Source organism: Manacus candei, unplaced genomic scaffold (genome assembly GCF_025592945.1).
Source record: "Manacus candei isolate 608988 ecotype Guabito, Panama unplaced genomic scaffold, ASM2559294v1 h1tg000025l, whole genome shotgun sequence".
NCBI classification, from domain to species: Eukaryota; Metazoa; Chordata; class Aves; order Passeriformes; family Pipridae; genus Manacus; species Manacus candei.
The window spans coordinates 6,330,202-6,345,717 of record NW_026138073.1 but is presented as its reverse complement, the minus strand read 5'-3'; the positions used below and the strand labels follow the sequence as shown (position 1 = coordinate 6,345,717).

Genomic DNA, 15,516 nt, shown 5'->3' with positions numbered 1-15,516 from the left:
GGGCCCTGGGGACCGACCCATCTCCAGCCACAGGACCTGCAGCAGGGCCACCAAAAAGCAGCTCTGCAAACTCATACACTGGTGCAACCCACTGCAGGCAAAAGGAAGAGCACAGGAAGCCTCACCTCGGCCTGCCAAGGTTTCAGAAATATAATTCCCACCTTATTTTCAGAACCTGACATTTACTGAGCATTGCTAAGGAGACTCACTTCTCTTCTGCACCCTCTCCTTTCACAAGCCCAGATGCAAGGCTTGGCAATACATCCTCATGGGATACACGCCACACAGGGTGCTGCTCTGGGCAGGGCCACCTGAGCACAGCGACAACTTGAAATCTTTCTTTAATAAAAATAAAAAAAAAAAAAGGAAAGAAAAAAAAGGCAAAAAGCCTTTTCAACTGAGCAATTTTTAGTTTTACAGCAGTTACAGCCAGCTGCATGCTCTGTATCTGGTACCTGCCATGCATGTTCTTTGCTACAGTGACAGCTACAGAGAAGTAGTTGAAAACGTTTAAGCAAAAGATGTTTTGGCATTTTGTGAAGCATTAACACCGCTCAACGCTTTTAAAGGACATTACAGCAACTTGGCTGCGGATACAGACTTTACAGCTTAAATTATGGATTTTGTAATGCTCTGAACATCACTTCTAAAAAGCAAATACATTGGAGTGTCCCTCCTCTGCTCTCTCCATGATCCCCAGAGTCTGAACCAGATAGATATTTGACTTTCCTTGGCTAAGCTAAGCTAAGGCGTGGGGAAATCCAATTCAATAGAAAGTTGAGGAAAACATAAACCCCAGCAGCTGCATGAGAAAATTACATGAAGTCCAAAGACACCGAGTGTGAGCCTTAGGACAGAGAAACAGTCAGGCAAGTGCACAAATGCCTTCCACATGTTCTGGGTGGAAAGAAACTGAATTTTTTAAAGACTAACATGGAAACTGCTTTAAGCAATTTGTCATTTTCAATAGAGGTTCTGCAGTAAAAGAGAGATTTCGACAAGTTAAACAACTTCCTACCGGAGCGGCTGCATGCAATGTTTAAACTACCTCTTGCAGACTCCTTAGAAAAGGAATATTTCTAATTTTGCCATTCAGGAAGACTTTGAAACGTCACTGCTGTTTGATTTGACCAGTGAAGAGGAAATGCAGGGTTAAGAGAAGGGGAAAACAATGCAAATACCATTCTGTACTTTTTTTAACTCAGTTTCAGGCATCTTGGTGAACCATCACTAAGAATTGTGAAGATTGCTTTTTTACCTCCAAGAGGGGAAAGCTTCAAACATATTTTCTGTGAATATTACAGCTTAAAGCTCATCTGGATATTACAAGGCATCGATGTGCAATATCACCTCATAGAGAGCTGAGTCTGAGAGCATCTTTTTGCTAATCTTGAGATAGAAACAATGTTTTTATGGCAAAAAGGCCTCTGAACACGATCCACTGCAATGCATAATAATGCTGAGGTCTCTTCTGCATCAGGGACTTTGAGGAAAAATAAATAGGCATTAAATATTCCCCACTGTTCCTGCCACTGGTTCAGACAGCTATCAGCATTCAGCAGTGCTGCTGCTGTGTCCCCACACATGAAAGGTCTGTCCTTTAGAGGCCTTGATGAAGTTTTGTTTATCAGTTAGTGATGCTTATCTAATCACCAACTGGGAAGGCTTTGCTCAGCCAGAGCTTAGGGAGGAGCAGGATCTGCCTGACAAAGACCACAGGTTGCTGGGGAGATGCTTGAGGTTTACAAAAACGGAGCAACCAGAGTAGAACAGCAGCAAAAGTCATCTGGGTGACCTATCATTTGTAAAATCTACCTCCACCTGCAACCAATACAGGAAAAGAGGAACACCAGCTTTAATTAAAGTCTGTGAGATTGCTCAAAAAGTCCCTAACTTTTCAAAGAAAAGTTTTGAACTTTCCCATTGAGCACACACCCCAGGCCTGGAGGGCAGGAGGTGCTGCAGGCAGCAGAAACACTCTTTGTCAGAAATCCAGCACATCCTGAGTCAAACAGCTGATGGAACCTTTCCTGCCAACTCAATTGCACCGTGGAAAAATGCTTGTACTCCCCGCCAGGGGCAAGATCCCATCCGGGATCTGCTACTGCAGACGCTGTACTGAACCAGAGTAGAATACTGGAAATAAAAGCTAACTGTGGCCAGCCAGTTTGGGAGCCAAGGTTTCCTTGTTTTCCCCAGCATCCTCAGAGGGAGAGCAGGCAGCACCAACATGGCAAGATGCAATGACAACTCAGCCACTTGGTCTCAGGAGTCAAACCAGCACAGAGCACAGCAGGCCCTGGCAGGACACAGATGACCAGGCTGAGTTACGCATCAGCTGCACTAAATCAATTTGAAATAGGTTTTGGTTAATCCGCTGCAGCCTTTTAATGTTGGGATTGTGACAACTTGCCCGGCTTTTTAGGCAAACAGCAATTTCCACACTGGTTTAGGCAAGCCTCAGTGCTGATTATAGCATCTTTTACAGACAGATACAAAAAGCCCTCTGCAATGTATTACGTTAGTATATGCTTAAATTTAAGCACTCTCATTTTTACTGGGGCTTTTCTCATGTGTAACAACTTCAGCAGATCCAAATTTACCAGTCTGCAATGGGACAAAGATTTCCTATCCTAGCTCAGTACTGTGTAAAAAAAACCCTTCGTATTTAGGTCTTGGAAAAACTGATACGTGTGTATTTCTAGCATCAACTATTAGAACTGGAAAATTGGCAACAGAAAACAAAAATAAATGGAAAAGCCACCTCGGGTAGTCCCTGAGTCATCTCTTTTGCAGATAAAAATTTCAGCCTTTGACATGTTTTACAAGCACAAAGTAAAAAACCTATAGGGTATTTTATGGAAGTACTGTCATGGCAAAGCTCCACCTGAGCAGGACAGCCCGGCACTGCAGAAAGGAGCTGCTCCAGTTGAAGCAATTTATCCTTTTTCTCTGTTTTAATGCGGATCTGGGAAGCAGTAGGGCCCCACAGAACAGCAACAGGGAGCCAAGATTTGTAGGTCCACAGCCTTGTCACAAGCATCTCAACAGAGCCACACAGCTTTTGTGCTTGGCTTTCCCCCTCCTCACATCACTTGGGGTCCTTTTAGCTCTCACCCTTCCCCTGTAAGCATCCAGGTAGGGACAACTCCCTTGCATCCATGCACTGCCTGGCACAAGAGGGCCCCACACTTTATCACACTTCAAATATTGCCATCATGCATCCAAGTATTCACCACTTTTCCCATCCTCATTAAGGAATGACCTTGTGTTAAAGTGTAACTGCCACCTGCCTCTGGAATGAGGGAGCTAAATGACACTTTATTGCCTTTGAAATGCCAGAGATCTCTGTGCATGGTGAAACCGGGCACCTTTCCCAGATAAAGTTTAAGGTGTGCTCTAGTTTTCCCTCCTGCACTTGTGAAATGACTCAGAGGGGCCTGACAAAGGTCTAGAGAGCAGCTGCCCCCAGCATTTGCCAGGAAAGGGAACCTGGATCTTCTTCAGCAGCTGCATCGCATAACCCAAAAGCAAGTGAGGTCTCATGGGCGAGCTGTCTCTCAAAACTAACATGTTCCTGCAGATGATTTACAGGGCAAGTATCACCGAAACAGTTTCATCACAGAAACACCACAATAGTGAATTTAAATGTTCTTACAGGATCAGAGGCTGCCTGTGCATCTCGTGGTGAGGTAATGGGCATGGGAACTGTACTCAGCCATAATGGTGGTGGTTTCATACTCTTCAGCTTTCAAATAGCTTTTCTAACAAAAAATGTTACCACTTATGGTGAAATCTATGGCTCTGGCTTTTTAACAACCTGAGCTGCCAAGATCATGGGATTCATTTTCATTAAATAGGGAAAAATAAAGAGACAAGAAGAAGAGATTCTGGAACTTTTCACTCAAGCAGCATTTGACAATATGGATGTTAAAGTGAAAAAGTTAAATATATATATATATTTGTTTATACACACCACTCACATATTCTAAGAGTCTCACCCAAGAATTCAAATTATTTTGATAGGTGACAATATTTTCACAAGTTCCTCCTCTTAAACTGGGTGCAGATGTGCGTAGATATAAAACTTTTCCCTATATGTAACCTCACTGAGCAGCCAACCCTTAGACCAGCATAGCCCTGATATCCCCAGCGCCCATCTGGATTTTGCCCGGAGCAGTTCCGTGCCTCTCATGGAAAGCCAGACACAGACACTACTGGGGTTACAACTGCCTTGCTCCATCTGTAGCAAAGAAAGCTTCCTGCAACATGAGGGATTTATATAGACTATGGTTTAGTTAAGATAAAAATACCTCCATGTGAAACCAGGTGAACAATCTCAGCATGCCTGTACCTTGTCACCAAAAAAAAAAAAAAAAAAGGAAAGCAAGAACATGGGATAATACAGCTATGGCACATGTATAAAAGCATTTGTCAGCTCAGATCTCCATTTGGAAACGGGCTGATTAATAACAGCAGACAGACAGTAGGTGACAGGGAGGACTCCACAGTGCACACAGACTACACAAAAGTTAACAAAACACTGTATAGCATTGCTAAGCAAGTTTGGTATTTGCACATAAAACTAACACGCAACATTTGCTGTGGTACCAGCAGAAGACACTCTAACAACAACAAAGCAAGCCATCCCCTCCCAATAAGCAAACAACTTACTGATTTTATTCAGAAACAACTGACTCCGAGATCCTCAGAGTCCCTGCTGTGCAGGCAGCAGAGCCTCCAGACATGCTCATGCAGCCAGGCTGCTGCTGCTCCTCTCAACCACAACCAGAGCACATTAAAAAGATACTCTATATTAGTCACTTCATTGTTTAAGGAAAAACGCATACCAGGGAAAAGAGAAAGACATGATTCTTTGTTTTGCATCAGACTAATTTTTATTTCACCCTCAGGACAGGGAGAGAACAAAGCTTGTCCTGGACCGGTGGCTGCCAAAGCCCCATCAGGCGTCCTGTCCCTCAGTGCTTCCCCAGGCACCAGCATTGCAAAGGGGGGACTCAGCCTGGAGACAAGAGTGTCCCCAAATTCAGCCACACTGCAGACTTTTCCTCCCTGCCCTGGCTGCCTGGGGATGAGCTCCCCTGGGGCTGTGCTACACATCCCCCATCTTCCCTGCACTGTGCAGGGGAGCTGTGTGGTTGTCCTGGAGGAGCAGGAGTTAGTTTAGGCACCACATCCTAACAGGACATTTAACAGCAAAGCTGTATCACAGGGTCACAGAATCCTTCAGGTTCTAAGGAACCATAAGGATCATCCAGTTCCAACACTCCCCCCGCTGTGGGCAGAGTCACCTTCCACTAGCCCAGGTGGTTCAGGGCTCTGTCCAGCCTGGCCTTGGACACTTCCAGGGATGGGGCAGCTACAGCTTCCCTGGGCAACCTGTGCCAGTGCTTCATCACCCTCACAGTAAAGAATTTCTTCCTTATATCTAATCTAACCCTGCCCTCTTTCAGATTAAAGCCATTCCCCCTTGTTTTATCAGTACATGCCCTTGTAAAGAGTCCCTCTCCAGCTCTCTAGTAAGCCCAGAACAAGAAGATGGGTGGGCTGAACTGCTCTGGAACTGGGGTCTGCCATCAGCTGGAAAGACAGCCATGCTCCTGACTGCTCCTGCAGAAAGAACTCAGTTGCCTCTACTTTTAGAGATGGCCTTAGTAACAAACCCAGTAGTGACCAGGAAAACCCCTCCTCAGCTCAATGCTTTTGGTATCATTTATGTATCTCCTGCCACCCATCTCTCTCCACCTCTCCTCCAGCCATCATCCCTGGCTTCCCACAAGGCTCCAGAGAATTGTTCCTCTGCAGGTCCAAGCCCCAGGAGCACCCGCCAGTATCCCTACCATTTAAATTGCTAATTGTGAATTCTAGTTGCATCTTTGGGAAAGAAGGAGGATGGTCATGTTCCTTGCTATTTTTAAGAAAAGTCTTTTCACAGTTATTCTGCAGCCCAGGTCCTCACCTGTCCAGTTCAGCCTGTTTGGGAGGTAACTCTCCTCTCTCTTATGCATCCAAAAAAATCCGAGACATCTGTGTCTGTCATCAGTTTGGACTAACACCCACTTAGTGCAGGATCTGCATCACTGGAATAAGACAGGTTGAACATCAAAGTTAGGGTTTTTTGAAAGTACACAGTATCTGCACAGCTTTGTTTGTGTTGAGGGAGTGGCTGGATTTTAGGCAGCTTCTTTCTCAAAGGCTTTTTGTTAATAACTAAATGAAAAACCCAGAGCTGAGGTTTTCCCCTTAAAGAACAAGCCACTGACATTAAGAATATGAAGAAAAATCAGCCTGTTGCCAACCTAATTGTACTGAGGCACTGACTTCAGGGTTCCAAAATTACAGATGTATAATCCAAGACAATGAACTCTTTACTGAAGGATTAGCAAACCATGCAAAACTGATTCCTTATTCAAATGCCTTGCAATTGTGAGGGCATCTGTTCCACTTTTCAAGTCATCCCAAAGGCTTTGTTTGTTTTTATTTCCTGTTCCATTACTAAGACAGAGCACTTTGCATTATTTTCACACTGTGTAATAAGCGCTATTGTTTAGTCTGATAGGGGACAGTCAATGAAATTCAAAAAATATTTTAAAAAAACCTTATTTTTCTTTAAAGTTATGATACAAGCCCTGTCAACTATAAAAACTGGAACTGCTCTTAGCCAAAAGCCAAGAATGTAACCCAAAACATCAGGACCTGAAGAAAAAATTATTTTGTTTCTCCAAGGTCTACTAGGGGCAGCTGAAAAAAAAAAGAAGAAGAATTTATGCAGGTTTAAATAATATTACTAACACAAAACAGTTCAGCACAAATGATGCCAGAATCAGGACTGGGGATTAGCAGAGAGCATGGTGCCATCGTTCCAGCCTGCAGCAGCAGAATAGCTCTGGAAACCATTTAATATGTCACAAGAGGGAGGATGGATGAAGTGTCTGACCTTCCAAAACTGAAGGGTGGATCTCAACTAAAATATCCCAGTTACTCTGAGCCTTGCTGCTCCTGCAGGGCCAAGAGAGATGCTGGCCCACCTATGTGGTTCAGAAGGAAAAGCAGAAAATTAAATTAAAGGAAAAAAAGTAATAAAAAAAAATGTCCCCATCTGCCAACATACCAGCCCAATGTAAGAGCTGCCAAACTGCTCTGGAAACAGGCAGCCTCTTCCACAGCCCTCCCTCAGATCAGTAGATAACAAATTCTGGATGATATCCCAGGCACAGGCTTGTTTCCCAACACCAGATCCTCGCAGGAAACCCCAGACTTAAACCACCAAACGCACTGATTCCGTGGATCTCTCGGGGCCGCCGGCTCCAAGCCTTTACCTGTCAAACTGCCAGGACAGCTACGCCAAGGCAAGCTGCACGAGACTGAAATACAAACCGAGAAAACAAAGTATCGAGTGTCAACAGAGACAGAGAAAATGATGATAGTGGTGGAAACGATGTTTGTGCAGGAGCTGGTCCTGCACGCTCAGCAGCGCTGTCACTCAGCGCCGAGGAGATGCTTTTCCCCGTCCTGCCAGCGATGCCTCGGGTGACAGGGCAACGGGAGCGGATAAGATCTTCACAGATCACAGGGAGGATGACCCATCCCTGTGCCCTTGGTGCAAAAAGGTCACTTCATACTCAGTTTCTAAAAGGCAAAAATAAATCTTGTCCACGGTTGAGCTACAGAAAAACTCTGGAGAAATACGGACCAGGAGGATCTGTATTTTGATGCTCCAGGAATTGGGACTGAGCTCAGACAGGATGAAGAGGTCTGAGTACCAGCACTCTGAGTACCACTGAGTGCCCACAGGAAGGATCCCTGCCTTCAGCTAACATTTTGTCTCAAACTTTTCATAGTCCTTTTTAAAGTCATGACACTTGCTCATACAGAACCACTACTCTGTGCTTTTCACCAAGAAATTTAAGTCACTCGAAGCACAGAAAGATCAAAACCAAATGCCTTGATTTACGAGTTCCACTCAAAGCCAGAGGAAGTGTAAAAAAAAAACAAACACCAAACACCTGAAATAACTAGTAAGCATAGCTTGTGTCTGGAGTTAAGTAAAGGAATGTAAATAAAAAACTTGGTCAATTATTTTAAAAAAACCCAAGAGTGGTCCCAAGGATCCTACCCTTGCCCACAGCCCAGACCTTGCTAATGCAACAGAAAAAGCCCTTGAGGTAGCAGCATCTTCTCAGCTTCCACATTACCTTCAAACTGAGCCATGCTGAAATCTAATGAGTGAGAGCCCAAATCATCAATTCTGCACAGCCACAAAAGTGCTACTCTGAATATCTTTACACCTTAATGTAGCTGCCCTGGGGCAAATGTTTCCCTGTGCATGCATAGGCTGCCAAAGGAGTAAGTGTAATTCTCAGGCATCAGATAAAGAGATACAGAAACAGCCAGAAGAGATGCATGAACGATCACAGCCTGACCTGAACCAGAGGAAAATGACAATCCCAAACCCAGGAACAGCAGTGAGCTGGTTTGGCTTTCAAACCTGTTATAAAAAGTTCTTAAATTTCTAACATGGAAGATGAATTTTAAATCTCATGATAGCAGGTCAATAATTCACTCATGCAGGAGTTGTAACTCGGTCTTAAAAACACAGAACAACACGCAGGATGGTGTTAACATCTTATTTTGCAATGATGTTGAATGACTGTTCATAATTAGACTATAATTGTGATTTAATTGCTCTGTGATCTGACTGGCCATAAAGAGGGAACCAGGAGTCCCATCTCAATGGGTGGAAAGATTAACTTTATTGTGGAAAGCATAATCCCATTTCATGCTATTAAAAGGATCGTATTAATTCCTGGAAATTTTTATAACAGCCAAGATGTGGCTCTTGGGCTCTAACATCCATCTCTGGGGTGCTACCTTGTGGCACCAGAGAGGATGGATGACTGGTTTGCCACAAGCAGGGTCAGCTTCTAAATCCTGACAGGTACTACACTGTAAATTCAGGCACAGTAAAGATAAGGTCTTCCTCATGGCAGTATTTTAATACAAGATATACACATTTCACGACTACTAAATGCAGTACTACTTTAAAGAAAGAAGATTACTGATTTGTAGCAAAGCATGTTCAAAGTGAGAGAAAAAGAGACTCTGTCTTCTTTTATTTTACATTTCAGTAGTGACTAGTCCAACGGTCACCCAGCAGGTTAGAGTTGAAAACAGACCTTACAAATCTAAAATGCATGAACATCACCCAAGTTTTCAGCTGGCAAATCTTTCTCTCCCCTTCAAATCCACTTGGGTCCTGAAAGAATTCGGGTCAGATGGAAAAACGACTTACAGAATTCACCGTGCAAGTGACTGGCACTCAGCAGGCAAAGACTGAAGGCAAACACTTCTTGGAGCTCATGCGTGACACTGCAGAGGTACACTGGGAACAGCAAGAGCTCGCTCTCTAAACACCCTCTCCCTTAGCTGGCCCAGAGGCAGCTGCCTGCACATCAAACCCAAGCTCAGCTCCATCCCAGGGCAGCACACAGGCACCAGCCCTCACTGCAGGGCTCAGCAACGCCAGGCACCAGCACTTAGCGTGGGATGTTCAGCATCACCACTTACAAAGTGACACTCTGCTTCTCTGTGTTTGCTAAACCACTGAACACACAGGAATTTACAGATGCATCAACTTTTCCTTCTTTTTTTTTTCTTTTTTTTTTTTTTGAATAATGTTTTACAAAAAGAAAACCTCCAAAACCAAACAGGAATTATCTCACAAGCTCTCTCAGGAAAATAAGAGGAAAAGATCCAAATACCAGCTCACACAAACTTTTTGAAAGTAGCTGGTTTTGTTCACATTAGTATACATAACTGAGTTTAACATCTCATGTATAGCAGATGCCAGCCTGACATTGAAGCATTGAGTCACTGCACTGTATTTCAGAATTTATCTTAGGGTCAAGTTAATGTTTGAAAAGAAACAAATGCAGCTGATAGCGCTGGGTAAACAGTGACTGTTTCTGTTTGGGATCACGCCTGCTCCTGTTTGCCCTGTACAGGGCTAAAAAAAAACCCCACAAACTCCCTCAACTCCTCCTTACTGTGGGATCACCCCAGCTGCAAAGTCCTACAAAAATTATTAATTGCATAAACTGCTCTCAGCACCTCCTGGTTTCAAAGCAATTGGTCATTTAGACATTGGGATCTTGAGACTTTTTAGGGAAGTAAAGCACTGAAATGAGAACTTAAAAAAAAAAAAAAAATTTAAAAATAAGTGTACAAACATATTAACTTTGACAGTTTCCCATACCAAGCATCTGGCTTGGTATGATTTAGCACAGCTCATCGAAGCAAAGAGTAAAACGAATAAAAGGCTGAAACTGGAAATCTCTCTGAACATGCCCATCTCTCAATGAGGGAGAATGAAAACCCAAATATCTTGTCTCAAACAAATCAGAGTCTACTTTTTATACATACAGCCTTAATTCTTCCATTGTGGAAAACAGCACAATAAACTTCTGTTCTGTTGTGCTGGACTCTGTTAACAAAGATCCATGAGAAGAAACACTGTGCCTGATTTTATAACTGATTTATCAGTTTTAAGCTTCAGTTTATCCAAGTGAGCTATATTGAAAAATGTGAAGTGTATTCAAGGAAGATACAATTTTCACAATATAGCCAAGAAATCGCTGTGTTAAGGCAATGCCAGCTTTACACAAGAATATGTGACAACTGCTCCTATAATTCAATCTATTAATTCCATACTCTCAGACCAAGTAATGATAATTATGCATTTATTAACTGCACAGGACTTAATTGACAATTTCATCAGAATTTAGGCACAGATATAAGATGGAAACAGTCAGTCATAAAAGCACTACATGTTAACTGAGGTTTTTTCGCACATTTGATAGTTCTGAAAGTTACTGAGATACATGGGAGCAGATTCTTCCTCTCTCTGCCCAAAAACAGGCAACTGTAATGGCACAGTTATTTTCTCAATCACAATACCAAAAAAAGGTTGCATGCTGGGAAAAGAAAGGGAAAGCTTCATTAAAGTCATTTGGTTTTCTTCACTCTTTCTAACGGGGTAAGTGAAGGACCAAGAAATCCCATATGAGCAGTATTCAATACCAGTACTCCCACTAAGAGAATTCATATAGGTTCCCCCTTTTTGTGGGAACCTACTCAAACATACCACTAACAAAGGCAAGAAAAGCCATTGCACGTGAACCTGTAAGTCTACAAACCCTGGTTTAATGATAAACCCCAGGCCCAGCCTATTCTACCTACATTTCACATCCCAGTCTCTTGTCTTTCACTAAGTGCAAGGTCAGAACAGTTGTTTTCTCTGTTCACGCTTACAGATGACTGACTTACTTATAGTAAATTTCCTCGTTTTCCAGCCTTGTAAATGTCATACAAAACAGACAAAGCAATAAAACATATACATTTCCAGGTTAATATTACCCTAGCACTTGAGCATGAGTCAATTAGGCACTAAGAACTGTGAGGAGGAGGAGAATCAGAGTTGAAAACAATCTTATCTGCACACTCCTTTGCTGTCTGCTCTAGTGCCACACACTTCCTATTGAATGACAGTTGCTATCCCCATAATGAGATTTTTAATCAACACAGAACTAATGCATTTTAATTAAAATACTCTCTTTTTTTACTCTTATGATCCTGATCCACGAGGAAAACTCCTGCTCTGCACAGAGCAGCACTCAGATGCCAGGCTATCCTCGACAGGAACTGCTTTCCAGACCACAAAAATATTTAATGATTTAAAAAAACCCAAATATTTATTTCTATTCTACATTCTTGGCTGATAAAGCACTAAAAAAATATGTGGAAAGAAAAAGAAAAAACCAAAAAAGAAAGGAAACTACAATCCTACCAGGTGCTTGGTTCTTGGCTCTAGATGACAATGATACAAGGTTCAAGTGCCTGCCCTGACTTCCAGCAGGGTTTTTCAGGTAAACACAACCAATACGCTAAAACTCAGCTCTCTGTCCCTTCTTTTGATCATATCCTGGAGCTGAGACACATTTACCACCACATTCTGTCATTTGCAGTATATTCCCAGGACATGTTTTTATTTACATTAACTCGTGTTTCCAAAATAACAAAAAGTTTGATCACAAATTGCTTGGTTGGGAAGGGCTTTTTTTATGCACCTTCCTTCATCCACCAACACCGATCACATTGCAACACCACAAGCTTTATTTTAACACTTCTGCTAAAACAATCAGCATGTAAAAAAAAAAAAACAACTCTGCCTAATTTCCTCATACTTTTCTTCATGCTTTTCTCCCCCTCCCGCCTGGGCAGGGAAAACAGCAGGCTCAGTTTCCCTTCCCACTTCTCAGTGAAGCAGAGGGAACGCAGCAGGGAAAATACACATTTGCCTAAAGAAAACTGTTTTTGTTGGGAGTTTGACACTGTTTGCTGGAATATTTCTACTGAGTCTTGGAAAGGAATAAATAATAGCTGTGCTTTGGTAGATCAGCTCTGGGGCAGGTGGCAGAGGGGGCCTGCACAGCCACAGCTCAGTTCCTCTCAGACACCCCAGCACTGCGATCTGCTCTGGCACTGGAGGTTTGAAGGATGGCTGTGAAACAAGTGCCTGCAGTCCTTCAGCTCATCAGTGAGCCCAGGGACAAGACTTCAGGTGACAGTCTTGCCAGCTGGCCATAAATTTTGTCTGCAGTGACCAGCTGGGTTGAACCAAGCACAGAAGAAAAAAAAAAAACCTCAGACCAAAAGCTGCAGCAAAAACTCCAACTTTGGGATGCAAACGTGTGGATGACAAACTTTCCCCTAAGGAATCTCTTGGGCGACACAAAGAAAACTTCCCTTCCTTCCTCCACTTGGAGCTGACCTCGGGATGCTCCTTTGCCTCACACAGCTCCCGGTGTCCGACTGCAGTCCTGCTCATCCTGCCCATCCAACCAGCCTCGGTGGCTTCAGCAGCACCAAGTTTCCTGGCACTAAACTCAAATCCTGCCCTGGAAATCACAAGCCCATTAGCCAAGCCTGTCAGCTAACCTGTTGAGCGACTCTTGAGTGTACAGGGATGTGAGGTGGCCTTTTTTTAATCCAGCATGGGAGGACTCTTCCTTATCCTCTTCCCCAGCCAAATCGGAGAGCTACCTGTGCATGCCTTCACCTGTGCACTGCAGGGCAGCACGGTTGTGCCCTCACCAGCCCACCAGGGCAAATCGGGGGCGGGGGGGAAAGGGAAACCTGAGCTGTCTTTCAGCCAGGGAGGGAAGATGCAGGAGGGTCCAAGCTTTTCCTTCCCACGCCGGCAGCAGGCAAACACACGCTGCACTTTCTGAACAAGACTCCAGTCATCACCGAGCAGTTCCAAAGGATGCTCAGCTGCTAGAGGAGAGGATTTCTGCCACATTCCCCCAGATGTGGAGTATCCTCAGCCTCTCCAGAGGTCAGCTGGACACCGGGCTTCCCCCGACACGCGTGGGTGCCCCACAGGGAGCGCTGACGGCTCCTTTGGGAAAGTCTCACGCAATTGCTCACTGCGCTTAACGCAGGGCAGGGAACTGCGGGGCGGCTGCAGACGGGCTCAGGACGATGAGCTTCATCATCGTCATCATCGGGACGATGATGCCTGAGCATCAGTGCCCTCGCAAAAGGTGCGCACACGGGTGGGTGCACTCAAACCCGCGCTGCGCGACTCTGCCGGGGCCCTGCGCTGTCCCGGAGGGCTGATGCTGGACCGCACTCGCCCCTGGCCACCAAAACCGCAGCAGCGGCCCGGCACACCCACGGGCAGCGCCGAGCGGATCCCCCCGTCCCGCCCCGTCTCCCCGCGGCCCCCTCGCACCTTGTCGGACGGCTTTCACCACGATGGGGTCCTTGCAGCTCCGGATCACCTCCAGCACGTCGTAGCGCGGCAGCCCCGAGACGCGGACCCCCTGCACCTCCAGCAGCAGCTCCCCCTCGCTCAGCGCCGCCTCGCCGTCCCCCGCCGCCGCCGCGCCCGCGTAGGGGAACTCGCCGTGCTCCGCGCCGCCGAGCAGCGCGAAGCCCAGCTGTCCGCCGGGCCCGCGGGTCAGCGCGCACTGCCGCACCCGGCTGGACCAGTGGTTCTTCTTCTGCACGACCCGCGACATGGCGCTGCGCGACCCTCCGCGCCCGCGGGGCGCGCTCGGCAGGTGCGCGGGGACGGGGGGACGGGGGGGGGGGGGGGAGGCGCGGACCCGCCGCCCCGCTCAGGCCATCGCCTCCCGCCCGCCCCGCTCCCCTCTTATTAAAAATAAATAAATAAAAATTTAAAAAAAAAAAATAAAAATTAAAAAGCGCCGGGAAAAAAAAAAAAAAAAAAAAGAAAGAAAATGCAAATCCGGCAGCCGCGCGGGTGTCGCCGCCTCCTCCTCTCTCCGCGGGGCGCGGAGCCCTTTTGGGGGAGGGTGGGGGGCGATACAAAGAAAGCGCCGCTTGTTTTGTTCCAGTTCGGTCCGTCCCGCTCCGCCGCGCTCCGCGCCGCCAGCGCAGGCGCCCTGGCACGGCCCGCCCCGGCACGGCCCGGCCCCCGCCCGCTCCCCGCCCCCGGCACGGCACGGCCGGACCGCCTCCTCCCCGCGACCACCGACAACTTTCCCGACGGGAAAAGTCCGTGCCGGCGTCCCCCCGGGGCGGTGGCGAGAGTGAACCCCCCCCGGCAGGGAGAACCCCCTCTGCGAGAGGCGCCGGGGGCGCGGCTACTCTGCTCCGGGTATTACTCCCCCGGAGATGCTCGTGTTCTAAAGGAGAACTGACTTCTGACAGTCCTTTACTTTCCCGGTAGGATTTCTAGGATTTTTTTCCCAGCCGCAAACCTCTGCAATCTCTTCTCACCTGCGCTTTCCAGGTGGTTGTTACGTGAGAGGACACAAAGTCCAAGTCCCGAGGAAAAACTTGCACAAGCCCGTCATTAAAATGGTATCAAAGTGCTTGCACAAGGCTTGAGTGAAAGTCGCGCTCCTGCTCCGAGTTCTCCGCTTTTTGATCGAGTGCTTGAATTTGAGACATCAATAACGTTCTCAAATTTTCCCTTCCCCGAGTGATTGTTAAGAAGCTGGACAGATGGACAGCGAGGTCTGTCTGCTGGGAAGGGGACAGGCATCCATTTGTTTGACCTTGGCCGCAACTCTTCAAAGTTATGCAGAACTGGTGCAAAACTCTAAAAGGGGAAAATAAGTAAGCGTGCACGTACCAGCTGTCCCTTCCAGGTCATGCTCCATGCTTCCAAACCTGAAAGCCAGGCCTCATTTTGAGCAGTCTTATGCATGACCGAACCCCTTCCAGCAAGGAATTCAGTTGTCAGATGTGTGCGTGCCCTATTTTGCTGCTAATGGGGACTGAGAAGTGACACAGGGAAACAAAGAGCCTGGTCCGGCTCCCTGCGCTGCCATAACTCGCGCTCAGCCGCTGCAGCCCGCAGAGTCTCGCTGCTGTCCGCGTCGCTCTCTCGTCTCACTTCCTTCCAGCCAAGCGTGTACCGCGATGATCCGCGATGCAGGAGAGCCGGCAGGCTCGGGGAGC

At 46.3% G+C, this 15,516-nt stretch overlaps 1 protein-coding gene across 28 annotated transcripts in view; it reads right to left on the bottom strand.

Moving 5' to 3' along the window:
* MAGI1 (membrane associated guanylate kinase, WW and PDZ domain containing 1) overlaps positions 1 to 14,514 on the bottom strand; it is a 351,112-nt gene extending 336,598 nt beyond the window's left edge. For 10 of the 28 annotated variants that reach the window (XR_007904719.1, XM_051788742.1, XM_051788743.1 and 7 more), the window contains exon 1: positions 13,817 to 14,513. Coding sequence is in view for 27 of the 28 variants with exons in the window: in XM_051788742.1 (XP_051644702.1) it covers positions 13,817 to 14,105 (289 nt within the window). In the remaining variant the exon portion in view is untranslated. Of the gene's footprint in view, positions 1 to 13,816 lie in introns of all 28 variants that reach the window. The other 18 variants (XM_051788740.1, XM_051788745.1, XM_051788754.1 and 15 more) reach the window with 4 other exon arrangements.
* Positions 14,515 to 15,516: the final 1,002 nt, after the last annotated feature.